The sequence below is a fragment of the Canis aureus genome, chromosome 23 (genome assembly GCF_053574225.1).
Source record: "Canis aureus isolate CA01 chromosome 23, VMU_Caureus_v.1.0, whole genome shotgun sequence".
NCBI classification, from domain to species: domain Eukaryota; kingdom Metazoa; phylum Chordata; class Mammalia; order Carnivora; family Canidae; genus Canis; species Canis aureus.
In genome coordinates, this window is record NC_135633.1 from 30,142,928 (window position 1) to 30,163,408 (window position 20,481).

Consider the following 20,481-nt stretch of genomic DNA (forward strand, 5'->3'; position numbering starts at 1 on the left):
CTTGGTTTGTCTCATTTTCCCCCCTTTGCTCATTTGGCTTTTTCCTCTAAATTCTATCTATGACTGAGACCATATGGTGTTTGTCTTTCTCTGACTCACTTACTTCACATAGTATTATTCCTTATAGCTCCGGCCTTATCATTGTAAATGGTAAGATTTCATTCTTTTTTGAGGCTGAATAATATTCCATTGGATACTTTTACCACATCTTCTTTATCCATTCATCTATTAATGGTCACTTGGGCTGCTTCCATAAGTTGGCTACTTTAAATAATGCTGCTATAAACACAGGGGTGCACATATCCCTTTGAATTAGTGGTTTCTTTTTTGTATTTTGGAGGTAAACACTCATTAGTGCCATTACTGGATCATAAGGTTGTTCTAGTTTTTGAGGAACCTCCAAACTGTTTTTCGCTGTGGCTCCATCACTTTGCATTCCCACTAATAATGCACAAGTGTGGTGCAGCCTGGGTGGCTCAGTGGTTTAGCGCCACCTTTGGCCCAGGGCGTGATCCTGGAGTCCTGGGATCGAGCCCCACATCAGGCTCCCTGCATGGAGCCTGCTTCTCCCTCTGCCTGTGTCTCTGCCTCTCTCTCTCTGTCTTAAATAAATAAATAAATAAATAAATAAATAAATAAATAAATAACTTTAAAAAATAATAATGCACAAGTGTCACTTCTTCTTTATATACTTTCCAGCACCTGTTGTTTCTTGTGGTTTTGAGTTTAGCCATTCTGACAGGTGTGAGGTATTATCTCATTGTAGTTTTGATATGCATTTCCCTGGTGGTGAGTGATGTTGAGCATCTTTTCATGTGTCTCTTTACCATCTGGACATCTTTGGAGAAATGTCTGTTCATGTCTTCTGCTCATTCTTTAATTGGATTGTTTTTTGATGCTGAGTTTGCTGGTATTTTTTGAGAATTTTTGCATCTATGTTCATCAGAGATATTGGCCTGTAGTTTTCCTTTTTTGTGGTCTCTTTATGGTTTTGGTATCAGGGTGTCCTCAAAGAACGAGTTTAGAAGGTTTTCTTCTATTTTTTGAAATAGTTTAAGAAGAATAGGCATTAAGTCTTCTTTAAATGTTTGGTAGAATTCACCTGTGAAGCCATCTGGTCCTGGACTTTTGTTTTTTGGGAGTTTTTATTACAGATTCAATGTCCTTGGTAATCAGTTCAAATTTTCTATTTCTTCCTGTTTCACTTTTGGTACACTATATGTTTCTAGGAATTTCTCAATTTGGGGGAGTTTGTCTTATTTGTTAGCATATAGTTTTCCATGATATTCTCTCAAAGCTGTTTGTATTTCGTGTTGTTGGTTATTTCTCCTCTTTCATTGTTGAATTTGTTTGAGTCTCCCCCCACCCTGCCACCATTTTTTTTGGGATGAGCCCAGCTAGAGGTATATCAATTTTGCTGATTTTTTTCAAAAACAAGCTCCTGGTTTCATTGAATTGTTTTATTGTTTTTTAAGTTTCGATATCATTATTTCTGCTGCAATCTTTTATTATTTCCTTCTCTGCTGGTTTTAGGTTTTGTTTGTGTTCTTCTAGCTCCTTTAGGTATAAAGTTAGGTTGTTTATTGGAGATTTTTCTTCCTTCTTGAGGTAGGCCTGTATTGCTATAAATTCCCCTCTTAGAACGGATTTTGCTGCATCCCAAGGATTTTGGACAATTGTGTTTTCATTTTCCTTTGTTTCCATGTGTATTTTTTACTTCCTCTTTGATTTCTTGGTTGACCCATTCATTGTTTACTAGCATGTTATTTAACTCCCACGTATTTGTGTTCTTTCCAACTTCTTTCTTGTGGTTGATTTCTAGTTTCATTGTGGTCAGAAAAGATCCATGGTATGACTTTGTCTCTGAAATTGTTGGGGCTTGTTTTTTGGCCCAGCATGTTATCTATTCTGGACACTGTTCCATGTGCACTTGAAATGAATGTGCATTCTGCTGTTTTAGGATGGAATATTTCAATTATATCTGTTAAATCCATCTGGTCCAGTGTGTCAATATGAAGCCACTATTTCCTTGTTGATTTTTTGTTTGGATGATCTATGCATCAATGTAAGCAGGGTGTTAAAGTCCCCTACTATTATTGTATTACTATCAATTAATTTGTTTATGTTTGTTATTATCTCTTTTATATATCTGGGTGATCCTATGTTGGGTACATAAATACTTCTTTTTTTTTTTTAATTTTTATTTATTTATGATAGTCACACAGAGAGAGAGAGAGAGAGAGAGGCAGAGACACAGGCAGAGGCAGAAGCAGGCTCCATGCACCGGGAGCCCGACGTGGGACTCGATCCCGGGTCTCCAGGATCGCGCCCTGGGCCAAAGGCAGGCGCCAAACCGCTGCGCCACCCAGGGATCCCGGGTACATAAATACTTCAAATTGTTGTATCATCCTCTCAAATTGTCCCCTCTATTATTACATAATGTCCTTCTTTGTCTCTTGTTACACTCTTTGTTTTAAAGTTTATTTTGCCTGATATAAGTAACAAGCCATAAAGACTCTTAAGGATAGAGAACAAACTGAGGGTTGATGGAGGGAGTTGGGGGGGGTGGGGATGAGCTAGATGAGAGATGAGTATTAAGGAGGGCACTTGTTATGATGAGCACTGGGTGTTATATTTAAGTGATGAATCACTGAATACTACTCCAGAAACCAATATTGCACGTATGTTAACTACCTAAAATTTAAATTAAGAAAAAAACAGTAATTTTTTTTAAAAAGAAACAAAACAAATGAACAGAGAGAAAAAAAATGAGACAAACCAAGAATCAAATTCTTAATTATAGAGAACAAACAGAAGGTTACTAGAGAGGAAGTGGGTGAGGAGATAAGTGAAGCAGATGAAGAAGATTAAGAGTACATTTAACACAATGAGCATGGAGTAATATATAAAATTATATATATTACTGAATCACTACATTGTACACCTGAAACTAATATTATATGTTAACTACACTAGAATGAAAATAAAACGATTTTTAAAACATAAAAGAAAATTTATTTTGTCTAAGTATTGCTCCTCTGGCATTCTTTTGACATCCATTTGCATGATAAATGTTTTTCCATCCATTCACTTTCAATTAGCAGGTGTCTTTAGGCCTGAAATGGGTTCTGTGTAGGCAGCATATAGGTCTTTTTTTTTGTTTTCAATCCATTTCTTTACCCTATGTCTTTTGATTGAAGCATTTAGTCTATTTACATTCAAAGTAATTATTGATAGATATGGATTTGATTTTTTGTTACTGGTTGTCTTTGTCGTTTTTCTGATTCTTCTCTTTTATGCTTTCTGTGCTGGTTTTCTTAGTGACATATTTGGACTTCTTTCTCTTTATTCTTTGCATATCTATAGTGGTTTTTGATTTGGGGTTACCATTAGATTTGTATATAACATCTTCACCATATAGCAATCTATACTAAGTTGACTGTCACTTAAATTCAAACTCATTCTTTATTCCTTTTTTCCCATTTTAGGTGTATGGTACCATATTTTACATCCTTTCATTTTGTAAATCCCTTGACTAGTTTTTTTATGGAAATACTTTTACTGTTTTTGTATTTCCTACTTTCCATTCTCTTACAATAAAGGGTCCCCTTTAATATTTCTTGTAGGGCTAGTTTAGTGGTCATGAACTTCTTTAGTTTTTTCTTTTGAGGAACTTTTTCTCCATTATGAATGATAGGGAAGAGTGTTCTTGGCTGTTGATTATTCCCTTTCAGCATTTGGAAGAGATCGTGACACACTCTTCTGGCTTGCAAAGCTTCTGCTTAAAAATCTCATAAACTTACAGGGTTTCAAAAAAAAAAAAAAGAAAAAAAAAACCTTACAGGGTTTCTTTTGTATGTAACTGTTTTCTTTTGCTATTTTCAAGACTTTTTTCTTTATCGTTACTTTATGCCATTTTGATTACTATGTGTTTTGGGATGGGTACTTTGGTTGATTTTGTTGAGGGATCTCTGTGCCTCCTGGATCTGAATACCGGTTTCCTTCCCCAGATTAGGTAAATTTTCAGCTCTTAATTCTTCAAATAAATTTTCCACCCCCTTTTCTCTCCTCCTTCTGGGAACCCTATAATGTGAATGCTATCGTGCTTGATGGAGTCACTGAGTTCCATAAGTTTATTTTTGTTTTCATAATTATTTTTTCCTTTGCTTTCAATTACTGTCTTCTAATTTATTAAATTGTCCCTCTGCTTCTTTCAAGCTGCTATTTATTGTGTTCTTCAACTCTAAATGGTTCTTTGTTTTCTATCTCTGTCTTCAGGGTCTCACTGATGCCTTCCATTCTTTTCTGAAGTCCAGTAAGTATTTTTATGATCATTACTTTAAATTCTCTATCAGGGGATGCCTGGGTGGCTCAGCAGTTGAGAGTCTGCCTCCACACACAGGGCATGATCCTGGGGTCCCGAATGATCCTGGGGTCCCAGAATCGAGTCCCATATTGGGCTCCCTGCGTGGAGCCTGCTTCTCCCTCTGTCTGTCTCTGCTTTTCTCTTTCTCTCTGTCTCTCATGAACAATAAAGTCTTTAAAAATAAATAAATAAATAAATAAATAAATAAATAAATAAATAAATAAATAAATAAATTCTCTATCAGGCATGTTACTTATAGGTGTTTCACTAGGTCTCTTCCTGTGATTTTTGTCCTGTTCTTTCATTTGTGACATATTCTTCTGTCTCCTCATTTTGCCTAACTCTCTGTTTCTGTGGGTTAAGAAAGTCAACTACATCTCTTATTCTTCAAAGGAGTGGGCAGGATGTGCACTTGTAAATGAATTTTGTCCAGTTTTTTGGGGAGGGGTATTTTTTTTTTTTTTTTTTGTAATTCTTGGGGGAAAAAAGGGTGATATGTGCTTACTTCATTTCATCTGGAACAGAAGTTCCAGTAGCTGTACTTGATACTTTTGAACTCTCAGGATCCTCTTACCTCTTCGTAGTTAACCACATTTTAACACTTAGTAATTCTGGATATTACATTTTTCTGTTAAAATTACTGATGTGGTATTTGTGTCCTGACTGGACTCTAACTGATATTCAATTTTTGGTAATGATAAAACTTAGGGTATGACCTATCCATGAATATGGATAGTGCCGGTATAAGCAAAGAAACTGAGGGGTTGGAAGGATCACCTACATCAAAGTTGAGGTCACAGAAGTAACAGAAGAGAGAAAGGCAGTATGCCAGGACCTCACTGACTCAGCACCTTTACCACATTATGCCATGACCACAAGGCATTTCAACAAATGAACCCAGGTGCTCTGATAGAATATCCACAATATTCAAACATTCTGCATCAAACAATTGTCATTGCTGGGTAACATCAAAAACCCCAGTCAGGAGTCAGGAAATCTAGTTCTAATTCTGGATTTATCATGTAAATTCTAGCCTTATGACTTTAGTAATACATTTCCCTTATTTGAATCTAGGTTCAAAACACATTTCCTCATCTGTGAAATGTAAGGTTCATTTTTCTTGTTTCCCCCTTAGAAGGGCTGTGAAGACAGTCTGTACACACCACATTGTCTAATTATGCCCATGCTACAGATTAAGCCTTTCCACTTCCAGTTGCTAAGGTATACAGGTTCTACAGCAAAGCATGTCTTTGTGTCCTCACCCCTGCTCTGATCCAAATTTTCTTTTGTTTTCCCTTGGACACTGCTATAGTCTACCACCCAACTCCCTGACATTTCTCCCTCATACACTTCCTGATGAGCCTTTCTAAAACAATATGGTAATATGTTCTCTAAAATCTACCACAGCTGCCCATTACACATTTAGGGATCTCCATGATCAAGCCTCAGTGAGCTTTACAGCTATACTTCTTCTTCACATAGCCCTCTCCTGTCCCCAAAGCATATCACTTTAGGAATCCATATAGGTTATTGATGATCTACAAACTTATTTCTCATTTAGATGCCTTTGAATAAACTGCTGCCTCTGCCCAGCATACCTTCCTTCTCCATCTCTGTTAAAATATTTTTCTCTCAAGGCAATGTAAACACATTTCTGAGGATATAGATCTTTTTCACACAATAGGTGGTGAAAAAGTGGAGGCCTTTTCCTCCACTGAGGTTCCACTGCATCGGACTTACTCTTCCCTGGAAGGAACTCACCACAAATGGTTTTATACTGTGTTTGTAAACATGCCATGCCTCCTTCACTGGCTGGGAACATCTCTTAGGCAGGGCTACATCTTATTTGCCTCTCTCTAGCACTTAACAAGAAGGCCTGGAATATAATAGGTGCCCAGGGAATGTTAAGTAGATTGCTAAGATTGTACATGGGGTTAAAATGTCAACATGGTTTGCGATGAAGACAAACCTGAATTATGTATGGAGACCATATAGTACATGTTATGATTTATGAGACTATGTTTGAGAATGTAGGGGTACAGATGTATGGTTTGTAAAGAAGTGGTGTGTGTATGTGCTTTGTGGATATGTGCCACATAAACACAGTAGAAACTTCCCGGGGCCTGCCCTCTCTACAACTTGGGCCATGCTGGTTGTCTTCCACAACATTGGTCTTATCTCCTCCCCACCCCTGCCCATGCTTTCCTACCTTAAATGTACATCACTCTCCAGCCCATAGGCCCCTTGTTCAACAGCTTTCTCAAAGGCCATCATGGTATTCTCAGGCCCCAGCTGTGAAAGTAAAGAACATTAGTCCCTATACCTCAGTATCTCTCATCCTAACATCCCTTTTATGGCTGGGAGAGAGCCCAGTAATGAAAAGGCTTTAGGAAGATAAGTTTGGATCTCTCAGCTCTTTTTTCAAAGAGCCTGCCTATATTCTCCTCTACCCAGTCTGATTCCAGGACTTTGCTCATGTGAGGCAATACCACTGGGCACAGTACATAAAAATAAAGTCAGGTGACTTGGGTTCAAATACAACCTCTATAATTAACTCCTTATTCTTGTCATTTCAAGCTAACCCTTTTTCCTTTCCATGGGTTCCCAGGGTTTTGAGGTCCCATTCTCATCCCCACACCCCATGCATACCTTTACTCACCCATGTTCAGACCTACCATGGGTGCCCCTCTATGTCCAAAGAAGTCTGGCTTGGGTCCCAATTTACCCTCCTCCTGAATGCAGGGAGAATGAATCCCCAGTGGCACAACATAGAGACATAAAAGGATGAAGAAAAAAGGCAATCCAATAGCCACCTGTAGAGCTGAAAAAGTCGGGGGAGAAGTGAGAACAAAGCAGAAGAGGAATGGAGAACCATCTCAAGCAACCAAAGCAACCAACTATCCCAGCAGCAGTCAGTAAGTACCCAGTCTATTGGTTTAATTAACTCTGTGGACTGGCTGATTTACTATTTCTGTCACACCCTTATTTATTTTCAGTGATTTGAAAGTATAGGGTTATCCAAATACAAGCATTATTGTTAAGAAAAGATTATTGGAACTGCAAATTTATAAGGGAATAAACTGTGCAGGAGGTAGGATGAAGAGAAAATATTAAGGAATACCTTCTCAGGAGGATGAGTAGTTTGGCTGCTTCTAAGAAAGCCCTGAAATCTGGAAAGCCTAAAATGTCCATATTTAAGGCAGTGCAATATAGTGGAAGGAGCCCTAGATGACAGAAATCTTAGTTCAAAGCCAGAGTCTACCACTTTCTAATTGTGTAACTAAGAACATATTGCTTAACCTCTCTGGGTCTTCATTTTCTTCATTCTTAAAAATGGGGCTATCTTGCTACTAAAATCTTCCTCATAGAATTAATAGGACAGTGATGAGTCATACTAAGTAATCAATAAATATTAGGTACTCGTTCTTCTCTCTCTTATACACACACACACACAACACACACACACACAACACACACACACACAATATCTGCTGTCACTGGCCATTTCAACACTATTTTAGACCTCTGAGAATTTTACCCATTTGCACATTTTTAAAAGTTATCACTTATGCTCCAATCACTTGCAAATCTAGATCTCCAGCTCTAACCTCTCAACTTTGTGATTATATTACATCTCTTGGTTCTTTCTCTGTCATTGTGTGCCATCTTGTATCTTCTGACTCTAGCTAAAATTCAGGAAATGAAAAAGAGATCATTATCAACCCTTTAAGATCCTGCCCAGAAGTATTGCCTAAAATTCACCTCCACCTACTCATATACACACATACAACCATCAATGGCAAAAGTATCAAGCTAGTCTTTCTTTTGTCTGCATCCTTCCACAAGTCAGGAAGCAAACACTCCTTATTTAACTAAGAGTAAAAAGAGAGATGCATAGAAAGGAAGATTGTAGTTTTTTAGTAAAGATGCTGCAAGATAACTTCAGTCTCAAAACAATTCAGTAAATAGCTGATTCTCTTTTGTTTCCATATTAGGAATGGAGAGGAAATCAGTGGAAAAAGCAGACATTTCTGTCAGTCAGGGACACACAGGAGACTGCTTTGAATTACTAGGAAGGAACCAGGGACATCTGGACCTATCGTAAGTTCATTCCTTGAAACTAGTAATACTTGATACAAACTAAAGGAATCGTGACTTGTACAAACATTCTGGTCAAATAAAATGTACCTCTATTCTCACCCCACCCTCAATCCATTCCCAGACAATCTGTAACAACATGGAGAAAATTCTTATTATTCTAGAAGAATCCCTCTTTAGATGGAGACTTGTTAAGTTAGAGAAATGCTGTGACAGACCACAAATCATTGAGTTCAACCACAAAGAGTATGTAGAAGTAACAAGCTAAACAAATTTCAAAAAGATATAGTGGTGGCTGTCTGCCAAACTTGCATTTTGCTAAGTGTAGAAAACAAGCTAAAGTCAGAGCTGAAAGAATCAGGCGAGGTTCCACCCACATGACATACCTTCTTCTTCCAAATGGATCAAGTAGAAGGCCACAGGCCAGGAAAGGATAACCATCACAGTTATGCTGCTCAGGTGTATGTAAGGAGCAAAGACCTGGGAGAAAGCCAAAAGTTAGGCTGAACACATCTAGACAGACAGTGCTAGACCTATAGGATGATGCTTACCTGAAGTGACAGCCCAGCTGTCAGCCACCTGTCTCGCCAGAACTTGCATAAAATCCAGAGAAAAAATGAGCATATCATAATCACTATCAGAATCACGATCTGGAGAAACAGAAAGTTTTTCTTGACTTCCAGACACTAGAACTGAATCAGAACTGTCGTTGGGAATTTTATGTGTGTCTCAACAATGTCAGGGATCTCATTTCCTCATCCTTTTAATCTAACAACCTCGCAAATCTCCAATATGGAATGGATCCAATCACTTACTTTCTTTGTGTAGAAGTCTTTGCTGGACAGCATGGCTGGAAAAAAATCACTCAGCTATGTAGTTTGACGCTTTTACTGCCTCAGCTGAGCCCTCAATATTGCTAGGCATCTCTCAGCTTCAACAATGGCCTTTACAATGGGTCACTACATTTTTTGTAAGAATCAACAAAATCACAAGTAAATCGTACTTTCTAATTACCTTTTCAATGTATGTCTTCCCCAAAGACTATAACATTCATGGTATCAAGGACACTGTTTATGATTATATCCTTACTGCCTTGCAGAATGTTAGGCACATGGTAGGCATCCAATAAATATTTGTTGGACAAAGGGAAACCAAAATCTGCTTGCCAGAACACTACACACTTCACAAAGAAAAAACACTGAGACCAAGAAAACACAACTCTGAGATTTTCTCCTTTATTTTTTTAAAAGATTTTATTATTTATTTGAGAGAGACAAAGAGAGCACACAAGCAGTGGGGAGAGGTAGAGAGAGAAGCAGACTCCCTGCTAAACAGAAAGCCCAGAGCGGGACTCAATCCTAGGCCCCTGAGATGATGATCTGAGCCAAAGGCAGACACTTAACCAAATGAGCTACCCAAGTGCCCCTAAATTTTTCTCCTCTAAATGTATAATTTTTCTACATCTGTGTTGCCCTCTAAAGAGTACTTAGTTACCGCCTTTCCATTATCCATTAAAGTAATTGAATCCATAATTAAACCTCCTCATAAAATACCTCCAGGCTTTGCTGGCTTAAATGGCTAATTTATCAAACATTTAAACATTTCCAATCTTTAACAAACTCTTCCAGAGAATAGAAAAAGAGGGAACACATTCTAACTTGTCTTACATAGCCAACAAAACATTCACACCCAAACTCAACAAGGACAGGACAAAAAAGAAAAAGTACAAGCATACCTCAGACATAACTGCAGGTTGAGTTCCAGACCACCACAATAAATTATTACAATAAAGCAAGTCAGATGAATTTTCTGCTTTCCCAGTGCATTTAAAGTTATGTTTATATTATACTGTAGTCAATTAGTGTGTAATAGCATTATATCTTTAAAAGCAACGTACGTACCTTAATTCAAAAATACTTAATTGCTGAAAATGTTAACCATTATCTGAATTTTCAGTGAGTCATAATGTTTTTGCCAGTGTAAGGCCTCAGTGTTGATGGCTGCTGACTCATCAGGGTGGTGGTTGCTGAAGGCTGGGGTGACTGTGGTAATTTCTTAAAATAGGATAACAATGAAGTCTGCTGCATTGGTTGACTGTTCCTTTCATGAATGATTTCTCTGTAGCATGTGATGCTGTTTGACAGCATTTTACTCACAGTAAAACTTCTTTCCAAATTGGAGTTAATCTTCTCAAACCCTGCCACTGCTTTACCAACTAAGTTTACATAATATTCTAAATCCTTTGTGTCACTTCAACCATTCTCACAGCATCTTCACCAGCAGATTTCATCTTAACACTTTGCTCACCCATAAGAACTGCTCATTCAAGTTTTATCATAAGATTACAGCAATTGAGTCACATCCTCAAGCTCCACTTTTTTAAAATATTTTTATTTATTTATGATAGTCACACAAAGAGAGAGGGGGCGGGGGCAGAGACATAGGCAGAGGGAGAAGCAGGCTCCATGCACCGGGAGCCTGACGTGGGATTCGATCCCAGGTCTCCAGGATCGCGCCCTGGGCTAAAGGCAGGCGCTAAACCGCTGCGCCACCCAGGGATCCCTCAAGCTCCATTTCTAATTATAGTTTTCTTGCTATTTCCACTATGTCTTCAGTTACTCACTCAAGTATTGAACCCTTCAGTCTTCCCTGAGAATTGGAATCCACTTCTTCCAAACTCCTGTTCATGTTGATATTTTGACTGCTTCCCATGAACCACAAATGTTCTTCAGGACATCTTGAATGTTGAATCTTTCCAGAAGCTTTTCAATTTACTTTGCTCAGATCTATCAGAGAAATCACTATCTGTGGCAGCTATCACCTTACAAAATGTATTTCTTAAATAATAATAAGGCTTGATAGTCAAAATGACTTCTTAATCTATGCTACAAAATGGATGTTGTATTAGCATGCATGAAAACATTCATTTTGCTGTACATCTCCAGCAGAGCTCTTGTGTGATCAGGTATATTGTCAATGAGCAGGAGAAAATTTTTTTCTGAGCAGGTTGTCTCAATAGTGGGCTTAAAATATTCAGTAAACCATGGGGATCCCTGGGTGGTTCAGCGGTTTAGCGCCTGCGTTCAGCCTGGGGCATGATCCTGGGGTCCCAGGATGGAGTCCCGCATCGGGCTCACTGCATAGAGCCTGCTTCTCCCTCTGCCTCTCTGCCTTTCTCTCTCTCTCTCTCTCTCTCTCTCTCTCTCTGTGTTTAACATAAATAAATAAAATCTTTAAAATATATTCAGTAAACCATATTACCATTCAAGCTTTGTTGTTGCATTTATAGAGCACAGGCAGAGTAGATTTTGTGTAATTCCTCAGGACCCTAGGATTTTTGGAATGGTAAATGAGCACTGGCTTCAACTTAAAATCACCAGCTGCATTAGCCCCTAACAAGAGAGTCAGCCTGTCCTTTGAAGCCCGGCACTGACTTCTCTCTAGCCATTGAAGTCCTAGATGCCATCTTTTTCCAATACAAGGATATTTTGTCTATATTGAACATCTGTTGTCAAGTGTAGCCACCATCATGAATTAGCAAGATCTCCTGGATAACTTGCTGCAGCTTCTATATCAGCACTTGTTGCTCCACCCAGCACTTTGATATTATGGAGAGAGCTTCTTTCCTAAACCTTATGAACCATTTCTGCTGGCTTCCGACTTCTCTTCTGCAACTTCCTCACCTTCTCTTAGCCTTCAGAGAATTGAAGAGAGGGCCTTCCTCTGGATTAGGCTTTGACTTAAGGGAATGCTTCGGCTGGTTTGATTTTCTATTCAGACCACCAAAGCTTTCTTCTTTTTTTAAAAAAAAATTTTTTTTAAATCTTTATTTATTTATGATAGTCACAGAGAAAGAGAGAGAGGCAAAGACATAGGCAGAGGGAGAAGCAGGCTCCATGCACCAGGAGCCCAACGTGGGACTCAATCCCGGGTCTCCAGGATCGCGCCCTGGGCCAAAGGCAGGTGCCAAACCGCTGCGCCACCCAGGGATCCCAAAGCTTTCTTCTTATCAGCAATGCTTTCTTGCCATTCTTGTTTGTCGGAATAGCACTTTTGATTTCTTTCAAGGACTTTTTCTTTGCATTCACAGCATGGCTGTTTGGTGCAAGAATGCCTAGTCTTTAGCCTATCTCGGCTTTTGATATGCCTTCCTCACTAAGCTTCATCATTTCTAGCTGGTGATTTAGCATAGAGATGTAACTCTTCCTTTCACTGGAACACTCAGAGGCCACTGTAGGGCTATTAAGTGGTCTAATTCCAATATTGTCTACTTCCAGTGTTGTCTCAGAAAATAGGGAGGTTTGAGGAAAGGGAGAAAGAAAACAGGGTATGACCAGTGGGTGGAGCAGTCAGAATATACACATTTATCAATTAAGTTCACCATCTGACATGGTGGTGGTTCATGGTAACCCAAAACATTTACAACAGTAACACAAAGATTCTTGATCACAGATCATCATAACAAATATAATGACAATGAGAAAGTCTGAAATACTGTGAGAATTACAGAAATGTGATACAGGACACAACGTGAGTAAATGCTGTTGGAAAAATGGCACCAATGACTTGCCGGACACAGGGCTGTCACAAACCTTCAATTTGTAAAAAACAGTATCTGCAAACTGCAATAAAGTGAAGTGCAGTGACATAAGGTATGCCCGTATATGCCAATCTCTCCTATGTACACAGATGCAAAAATTTTAAGTAGCTTATTAACAAAACAGAAGCGTCTCAACATAAAAGTTTAATTGTCAAATCAAGCTCACATGAATCTCATACTGTTCTATAATCTACCCAACACCAAACTTAATAATGATTCAAAGTATTCGGGCAATTAGAAGGTACATATAAAACATTTTCTCTTGGAGAAATGTCAACCCGTCATATGCAGTTACTCATAAAAAGGTCTTTCCCCTTCTATATTAGGATGCATTTGGGTCCTGGGACTTAAAATGTGAGGTGTGTTTTCTTTTAATTGAAATATAGTTGACTCACAATGTTGCAAAAGTCTTAGGTGTACAACACAGTGATTGGGCAAGTCTATACATAATGTTATGCTCACCTCATATATAGCTACTATCACCATACAACACTGTCACAATACCATTGACTACATTCCCTGTGCTGTACCACCTTTCACCTCTGTGACTTATTTATTCCATAACTGGGAGATATACTTTCCACTCCCCACTTCTTTCTCCTCTTTATGCTTCTTTCCTACCCCTTCCCCTCTGGCAACGATCAGTTTGTTTGTATTTATAGGTCTGTTTCCACTTTTTGCCTGTTCATTTTGGTTTTTAGAGTTCACATACAAATGAAATCATATATTTGTTTCTTTGACTTATTTTACTTAGCATAACATCTTCTTTATCTTTAAGAAGGACTGATGGACACAGGCTGCTTCCATATGTTAGCTACTGTAAATAATGCTGCAATACACACAGGGGTTCATATCTTTTCAAATCAGTATTTTCACTTTCTTTGAGTGTGAGATGTGTTTTGAGCAAAGTTATAGGAAAACATTACTTCAAAGAAGGAGCCTTTTTGGTTATGGAGCATCCTTAGCTTACATCCCACTAATCATACAACTCCAGCCAGCCATGTCTCTCACCTAACATATAAATTCCAGTATTATTTACAATAATATTATTTATATTTAGCAAGTTATATTGTGCTAGAAATTTTCATTGACAAGGATTCTTTATTATCTTTTGACTAAAAAACATCTTAAGTGTTTATCAGGAGGTTGGGTTCTTATTAAGTTTTGATTGAGGTCAGTCATTCTTCCCAAAGTATCCCTAGGTAGAAGAGGAATGGGTTAAAAGCTTAGTGCTGGGATCTCTGGGTGGTGCAGCGGTTTGGCGCCTGCCTTTGGCCCAGGGCGTGATCCTGGAGACCCGGGATCGAATCCCACATCGGGCTTCCGGTGCATGGAGCCTGCTTCTCCCTCTGCCTATGTCTCTGCCTCTCTCTCTTTCTCTCTCTGTGACTATCATAAATAAATAAAAATTAAAGAAAAAAAAAAAAGCTTAGTGCTAATCCTTTCCTTCTGGGTTTACTCTGAATACATGACAACTAACACTTCAAGTCCTACAGAATCTCCCTTGCTAATAGAAGCAGTTTTTCCTCTCAAGTCTGCTAGGCCTAATCTTTCATGGTATGAAGACCCAATCAAGGTAATTACCTTCCAAGGGGATGCCTACTCTTCCCATACCCTACTTCCATCATTTCTCATCTCCTATAGACTCATAACTGGAATTAGATCCCAGAATGCCTCAAGAGAAAAGGGATTTGTTAATTTATATTGGTCAAAAACCCTGCAGACTATGTATGGGAATGAATCATAAGGGTGCTGGACAAGGAGAAAAGAACACAATTTTAGATCAGGCTAAATTTATTGAGTGTACTTACTAGAGATTCTGAATTGAATACACTAGAATCCAGGTATTACACATCTCAAAGTGGTTCTAACTGTTTGATTGTTCGAAACTTTGGTTCAATAGCGGCCTATGCTTAACAAAATTGGGATACCAGCAATTTCTTGGTATAATATAGAAAAAAGAATCCAAAGATTTATTGAGAAAAGTTTGCTGAAATGGTATCACCTATGAGCAGGTCACCCATTCCCTTATTATATTTTATGGGAGGTCTCAGAGGACACTGAAAAATACACTAGTGAGGAGAGTGTCAGTATCCTTGAAAAGCACAGTGGTGGCTAAACGTCTTATGACTGAATAAAGGTGAGATACCACCAATGAAATTAGTTTCCTGATTTCAAAGGCAATAATGAGATCCTGCTGTGGCAGAGGTCAAGTAGCAGCATTAACTGCCAGAGACAAAGTAGGCATGATTTCTAAAATAGGCATAAGCCTGAATAGTAATAAGAATGGTTTGGGGATCCCTGGGTGGCTCAGCGGTTTAGCGCCTGCCTTTGGCCCAGGGTGCGATCCTGGAGTCCTGGGATTGAGTCCCACATCAGGCTCCCGGCATGGAGCCTGTTTCTCCCTCCTCCTGTGTCTCTGCCTCTCTCCCTCTCTGGGTCTCTCATGAATAAATAAAATCTTAAAAAAAAAAAGAATGGTTTCAATCAGAGGGATTCCTTTTTCATTCCTTTTTAAAAAACATTTTGAGGATCCCTGGGTGGCGCAGCGGTTTGGCGCCTGCCTTTGGCCCAGGGCGCGATCCTGGAGACCCAGGATCGAATCCCACGTCGGGCTCCCGGTGCATGGAGCCTGCTTCTCCCTCTGCCTATGTCTCTGCCTCTCTCTCTCTCTCTCTGTGACTATCATAAATAAATAAAAATTAAAAAAAAAAATTTTGAGTATATTTGGCACACAATGTTACATTAGTTTCAGATGTACAACATAGTGATTTGACAACTGTCTATGTTATGTTATGCTCACCTCAAGTGTAATTACCATCTGTCACCTGCAACAATATTAGAATACCGCAGACTACATTCCCTGTGCTGTGCCTTTTATTCCTGTGACTTACTTATTCCATAACTGAAACCCTGTATTTCCCACTCCCCTCCACCCATTTTGTCCAACACTCCCCCCCACACTCCACTGCAACCATCAGTTTGTTCTTTTTATTTATCGGTCTGATTTTGCTTTTTGTCTACTCATTTGTTTTTTTTTTTTTTTTTAGATTCCACACGATTCTTGGTAGAGACTAACCGATCAGTGTCCAACCCCAAAACCCACGGTGATCTCAATAAGGCCTATTTTTTCACTTCTCAATCTACATTCTTTCCCTGTAAGATCTTATGACTTCAATTTTGACCTATTCTAATAACCCTTTTACATTTCCAGTTCATTCTTCTCATTTGAGTATGAAGAAATTTTAAGGGGACCACTCAGAATTTGGTATGTTCTTGGGTTTAAGGAAAAACAAAATATGGTGTCAAATCATGCCTGAAAAAGTTTATAAAAAGGCAAGAGGCTGCGGCTGGAGCTGCTCAAGCAAGCCCATGACAGAACAAAATGAGGGAGGCTATTGGAAATGAGCTGCATGTCCACAGATGTTGGGGCAGAGATGCTGCTTTCCGTAGAACAAATATAGGTCCTTTGAGAGACACCACTGTGGAGTCATTTTAAAGGGCTCCAAACTAAGGGTGAGTCAAGAAGATTTCAACAAATTTCTGAGAGTATAGGAAGACAGACACACACTTCAGCACAGACAAGATTTTAGCAGAAGGGTCTCTGAAAATACACACAGAAAAACCCTGTGGGATAAAAACAACTGAATATTTACCTGGTCCTGACAGCATCAACCCCGGATGACATTCTTGCCCCTCTTTGTGCCACTGTTTCTTTTATTCTAGCCCCTCTTCTCCTAGCCCTATTCTGGTGAAAGAGGTAGAAGGACATCATGCTCTATCATGCAGGCTTCCAGGCCTGGGTCAGGCCCAAATAAGGAGAGGAAAAATCTTATATTGTGGAAGTTTGGGTTATTACAATGAACTGAAATTTTTATTGACCGAGATGAGAATGTTCCTATGACTATAAAGGACTGAGAAAGTAATGGAGCTTGTCTATGATGTTACTGGGATGGGAAGAACAGGGTCACAGAGGGGTTTAATAAGGAGTGGTGAAAAAAAAGTTTGAGTTCAGCTCCATCAGTAAATCAGTTACAACTGTTAGAAATTTAAGGCTTTCAGTTCCAACAATGTAAATAGATCTCTTCTTAGAAGGAACAATGAAAGAAAGGGTCACTCTGTTCTTAACACTGAGTCCTAAGAGGCACATTCAGTCCTGGCCCAAGGTCTCCTACAAAGATTCAGTGTCCTACCTTATGACACCAGTGCAGGTATAGTTCATACCCTTCCCAAACTAACAAAAATGCAAGTACCTGGAAAAGCAAAGAAGAAAAAGGAGGTTATTTTGAAATCACCAAGTTGCTGCCCAAAGCACTGTTCTATATCTCAGAATTCCCTTCACAGTCTGGCACTATATTCACTTCTTGCTATACCTGTACTTTGCAGCCTCTGGTAGTTTGCCATGCTGCTCCTCTGCCTGAAAAGCTCTCCCTCCCCATGCCACTGGTTCCAAGGTAGTTAAAATGTCACCTTCTATGTGTAATGTTCACTAGCACCTCCAGGAAGAATTCTTTGGAATTTCCTAACAGTTGCCATACTGATACTCTTCCTGAGTTCCTAACAATTTCTTTTCCCTGTGATGAACTGTATTCTGGTTATTACTTAGACTCACTTGTGACAGAAGAGAAGGCAGAGGCCAGCCCTTCCAAGAGTTATTTAAAAGCTCTTGAGGAATCAGTGCCATTGTTACAACAGTTAACCACTGCTGTTAATCTGATACTTAGTCAACAAGTCTTAATTAGATTTTAATCTAAATCTAACTAGCTCCAAGTCAGCAGGGAATATATAAAGCTCTTAACTATTTTATCAAAATAATTTTATATATCTGATTTCATTTGCTTTTTATCCAGCCCCATAAAATGCCAATTAAATATTATCATTCTCATTTGAAAAAAAAAGAAATTGAGAGTCAAAGAGGTTACAAAGTAACCTAACAACAGAAACAGAACTCAGATTTTCCTCTTTGTGCACTGTTATTGCCACTGCATGTATCCAAAAAGATGTACCATAGAGTAGGAAGTTTGTGATAGTTAAAATATATTGCCTTATTGGACACTAGAACTCATTTCTGCCTTAGAAGCTAACTATACCATTTAATGTGCACTGTGTATAAAAGCAGTACAAGTCAGTGGCCAGAGTTTGGCCCAGAGCACATCCTTCATCTGCATTTTCCCCATTAAAAGAAAAGCCACCCTCCACATCAAAACTTCCAGGATGGTTTTCCTGAAATAGAAATCTGATTTATGCCAAATGTCTTAGCTTTACTTTCCAGACCTTCCAAAATCTGTCACAAGCCTATCTTTTTAGCTATGCCCCCATTATTCTCCATTATGCTCTATATGCTAACAGAAACTGACCTTTCCCTCCTATCTACCCACACTCCATATTTCTATCGTGCCAACTTTGTCATAATGTTCCCACAGCCTGGAAATGTTCTTCCCCCATCTGCATATTATACACATGCCCAAATTCAACATCCCTTCAAGATCACACATCAGTGCCACCTCTTCCAAGAAGTCTTCCTTCTTGGCTGAAAGTCACCTCTTCCTTCTCAGAACCCATGCAGAACTTTTTTTTAGGCCTCTCTAATGACAAATATAATATTCTGTCTGGGTTAGCTATTTTTGTCTAAGAGTTAGCTGCCCTACTAGAATCTAAACTCAGCGAACTATGACACTTTTATAACTTTACATCTCATACCTATCTCTTTGAAGTGTCTTGCATGAAAACAGAAACTGCATGTTTTGTTGATCACTGTATACTCAATACTTATCACTCATACAATGATTAACAAATTTTATTGAAAAAATGCAAATTGCAATGGATTTGGTGGGTTGGGGTTTTCTGTATCAGAAAGGAAATCAGTAAGGTCAGGGAATTGTGAAATCTGGGAAAGATATATATGTCTTTTTAAAAAAAAAAAGATTTTATTTATTTATTCATGAGAGACACAGAGAGAGACAGAGAGAAAAAGAGAGAGAGAGAGAGGCACAGACACAGGCAGAGGGAGAAGCAGGCTCCATGCAGCGAGCCTGACATGGGACTAGATCCCGGGTCTCCAGGATCACACCCTGGGCCGAAGGCGGTGCTAAACCGCTGAGCCACCTGGGCTGCCCAAGATATATATGTCCTATGTGTACGTGGGCACTGAAATACTCCCATTACCTGAAAGTTAATCTCCCCTAGCTTTACACTTCTAAAGACTTTTCTCTTGCTTGGCCTGAATTTCTCATGTCACACTACACTACTATGTCAGGAAACAGAAATGGGGTCACTATTTGCCAAAGGTCTTACATATTACTACTCTGCACCTGGACTAGAGAACTAACGTACATTTGCATATTAGAATAGGTCTGAAAAACTAGCTAATTTGTAAGGCCCAGAAATACTGATGCTCAGGAGACAGGATATGGAATGCGGTAGTTCAATATGTAATGTGAATCTGGGGTGTTTAAAATAACAACACTGGGTGAACCATAAAAATAATTGGCTATGAAACAAGATTAGAAAAAGGATGTTCTAAAAAAAAAAAAAAAAAGAAAAAGGATGTTCTGGTACCTTTTAAAAGAGGAGGTTCTAAGACAGATCCTCTAATAGCACAAGCCTTTTTTCCTCCATCCATCCCTTGCGCCTAAGATTCAAGTAGCTGATACAAACCCCAACTCTGCTAAGACAAGCATGATCTTAGGTTCTGAAGGCTCCCAGCACCTACTAGATACCATCTCAGATAGGAGCACCTCATGAGGCTTCTCAGGAAGAGAATAGGAGAAATGTGAAACATTACTCACCAACCGCAATGAAACATTACTCACCACCAGCAATGAAGAGTAGGCAGCCAGGATCCCAAATAAACTGAGCAAAACAATGGACCAAAAGAACCAGTATCCTGTACCTAGAAAAACGACCCTGCAAAAATGTGTTTCAATCCTTTAAACATAGCAGAAATTAGCAGTGTCTGTGTCAAGGGTGAGGAACAAGACTGGACTAAATGAAGCATAAGAAAATGAAAGGAGTTAAGAGAAGCAATCTGAGAAGAGATCTTTGAAAAGCTGTGGAGATACTTAGTTGAGAAGTTTGACTTTACCCTACAGGCAACTTGGTATTTTAATGGGGGGGGGGGGGGTCTGTATAAGTGGTATGATTTTTAAAAGTTATCTAGAATATATACTCAAAAATTATGCCCTCTTTATATAATACAAAAATTCTGGAATGTCAAAAGAGAAAAAGTCATCCATAAGTTCACCATCTTAATAAAATTAGTATTTTCCATTCTGGCAAGTTCCTTGTCCATTTGCATATGTTTTCTAATATAACTGCAATCATAGCTACCATATTAATTGCTCTATGCAAAAAAAAAATTGCTCTATGCTAGAGCTAAGAGATTTGGGCCCTTGTAAAGCAGATGGGACATATTCTG

General features: G+C 38.8%; 1 protein-coding gene across 18 annotated transcripts in view; it reads right to left on the reverse strand.

The window, feature by feature from the left end:
- The window catches only part of GDPD4 (glycerophosphodiester phosphodiesterase domain containing 4), a 118,996-nt gene that overhangs the window by 79,900 nt on the left and 18,615 nt on the right, over window positions 1-20,481 (reverse strand). For 8 of the 18 annotated variants that reach the window (XR_013362285.1, XR_013362274.1, XR_013362275.1 and 5 more), the window contains 7 exons: window positions 19,877-19,970; window positions 17,258-17,317; window positions 9,016-9,114; window positions 8,851-8,944; window positions 7,975-8,052; window positions 7,042-7,187; window positions 6,576-6,658 (listed from right to left, as the gene is read on the reverse strand). Coding sequence is in view for 4 of the 18 variants with exons in the window: in XM_077867151.1 (XP_077723277.1) it covers window positions 6,576-6,658; window positions 7,042-7,187; window positions 7,975-8,052; window positions 8,851-8,944; window positions 9,016-9,114; window positions 17,258-17,317; window positions 19,877-19,970 (654 nt within the window). In the remaining 14 variants the exon portion in view is untranslated. The remainder of the gene's footprint in view (window positions 1-6,575; window positions 6,659-7,041; window positions 7,188-7,974; window positions 8,053-8,850; window positions 8,945-9,015; window positions 9,115-17,257; window positions 17,318-19,876; window positions 19,971-20,481) is intronic. The other 10 variants (XR_013362280.1, XR_013362282.1, XR_013362283.1 and 7 more) reach the window with 7 other exon arrangements.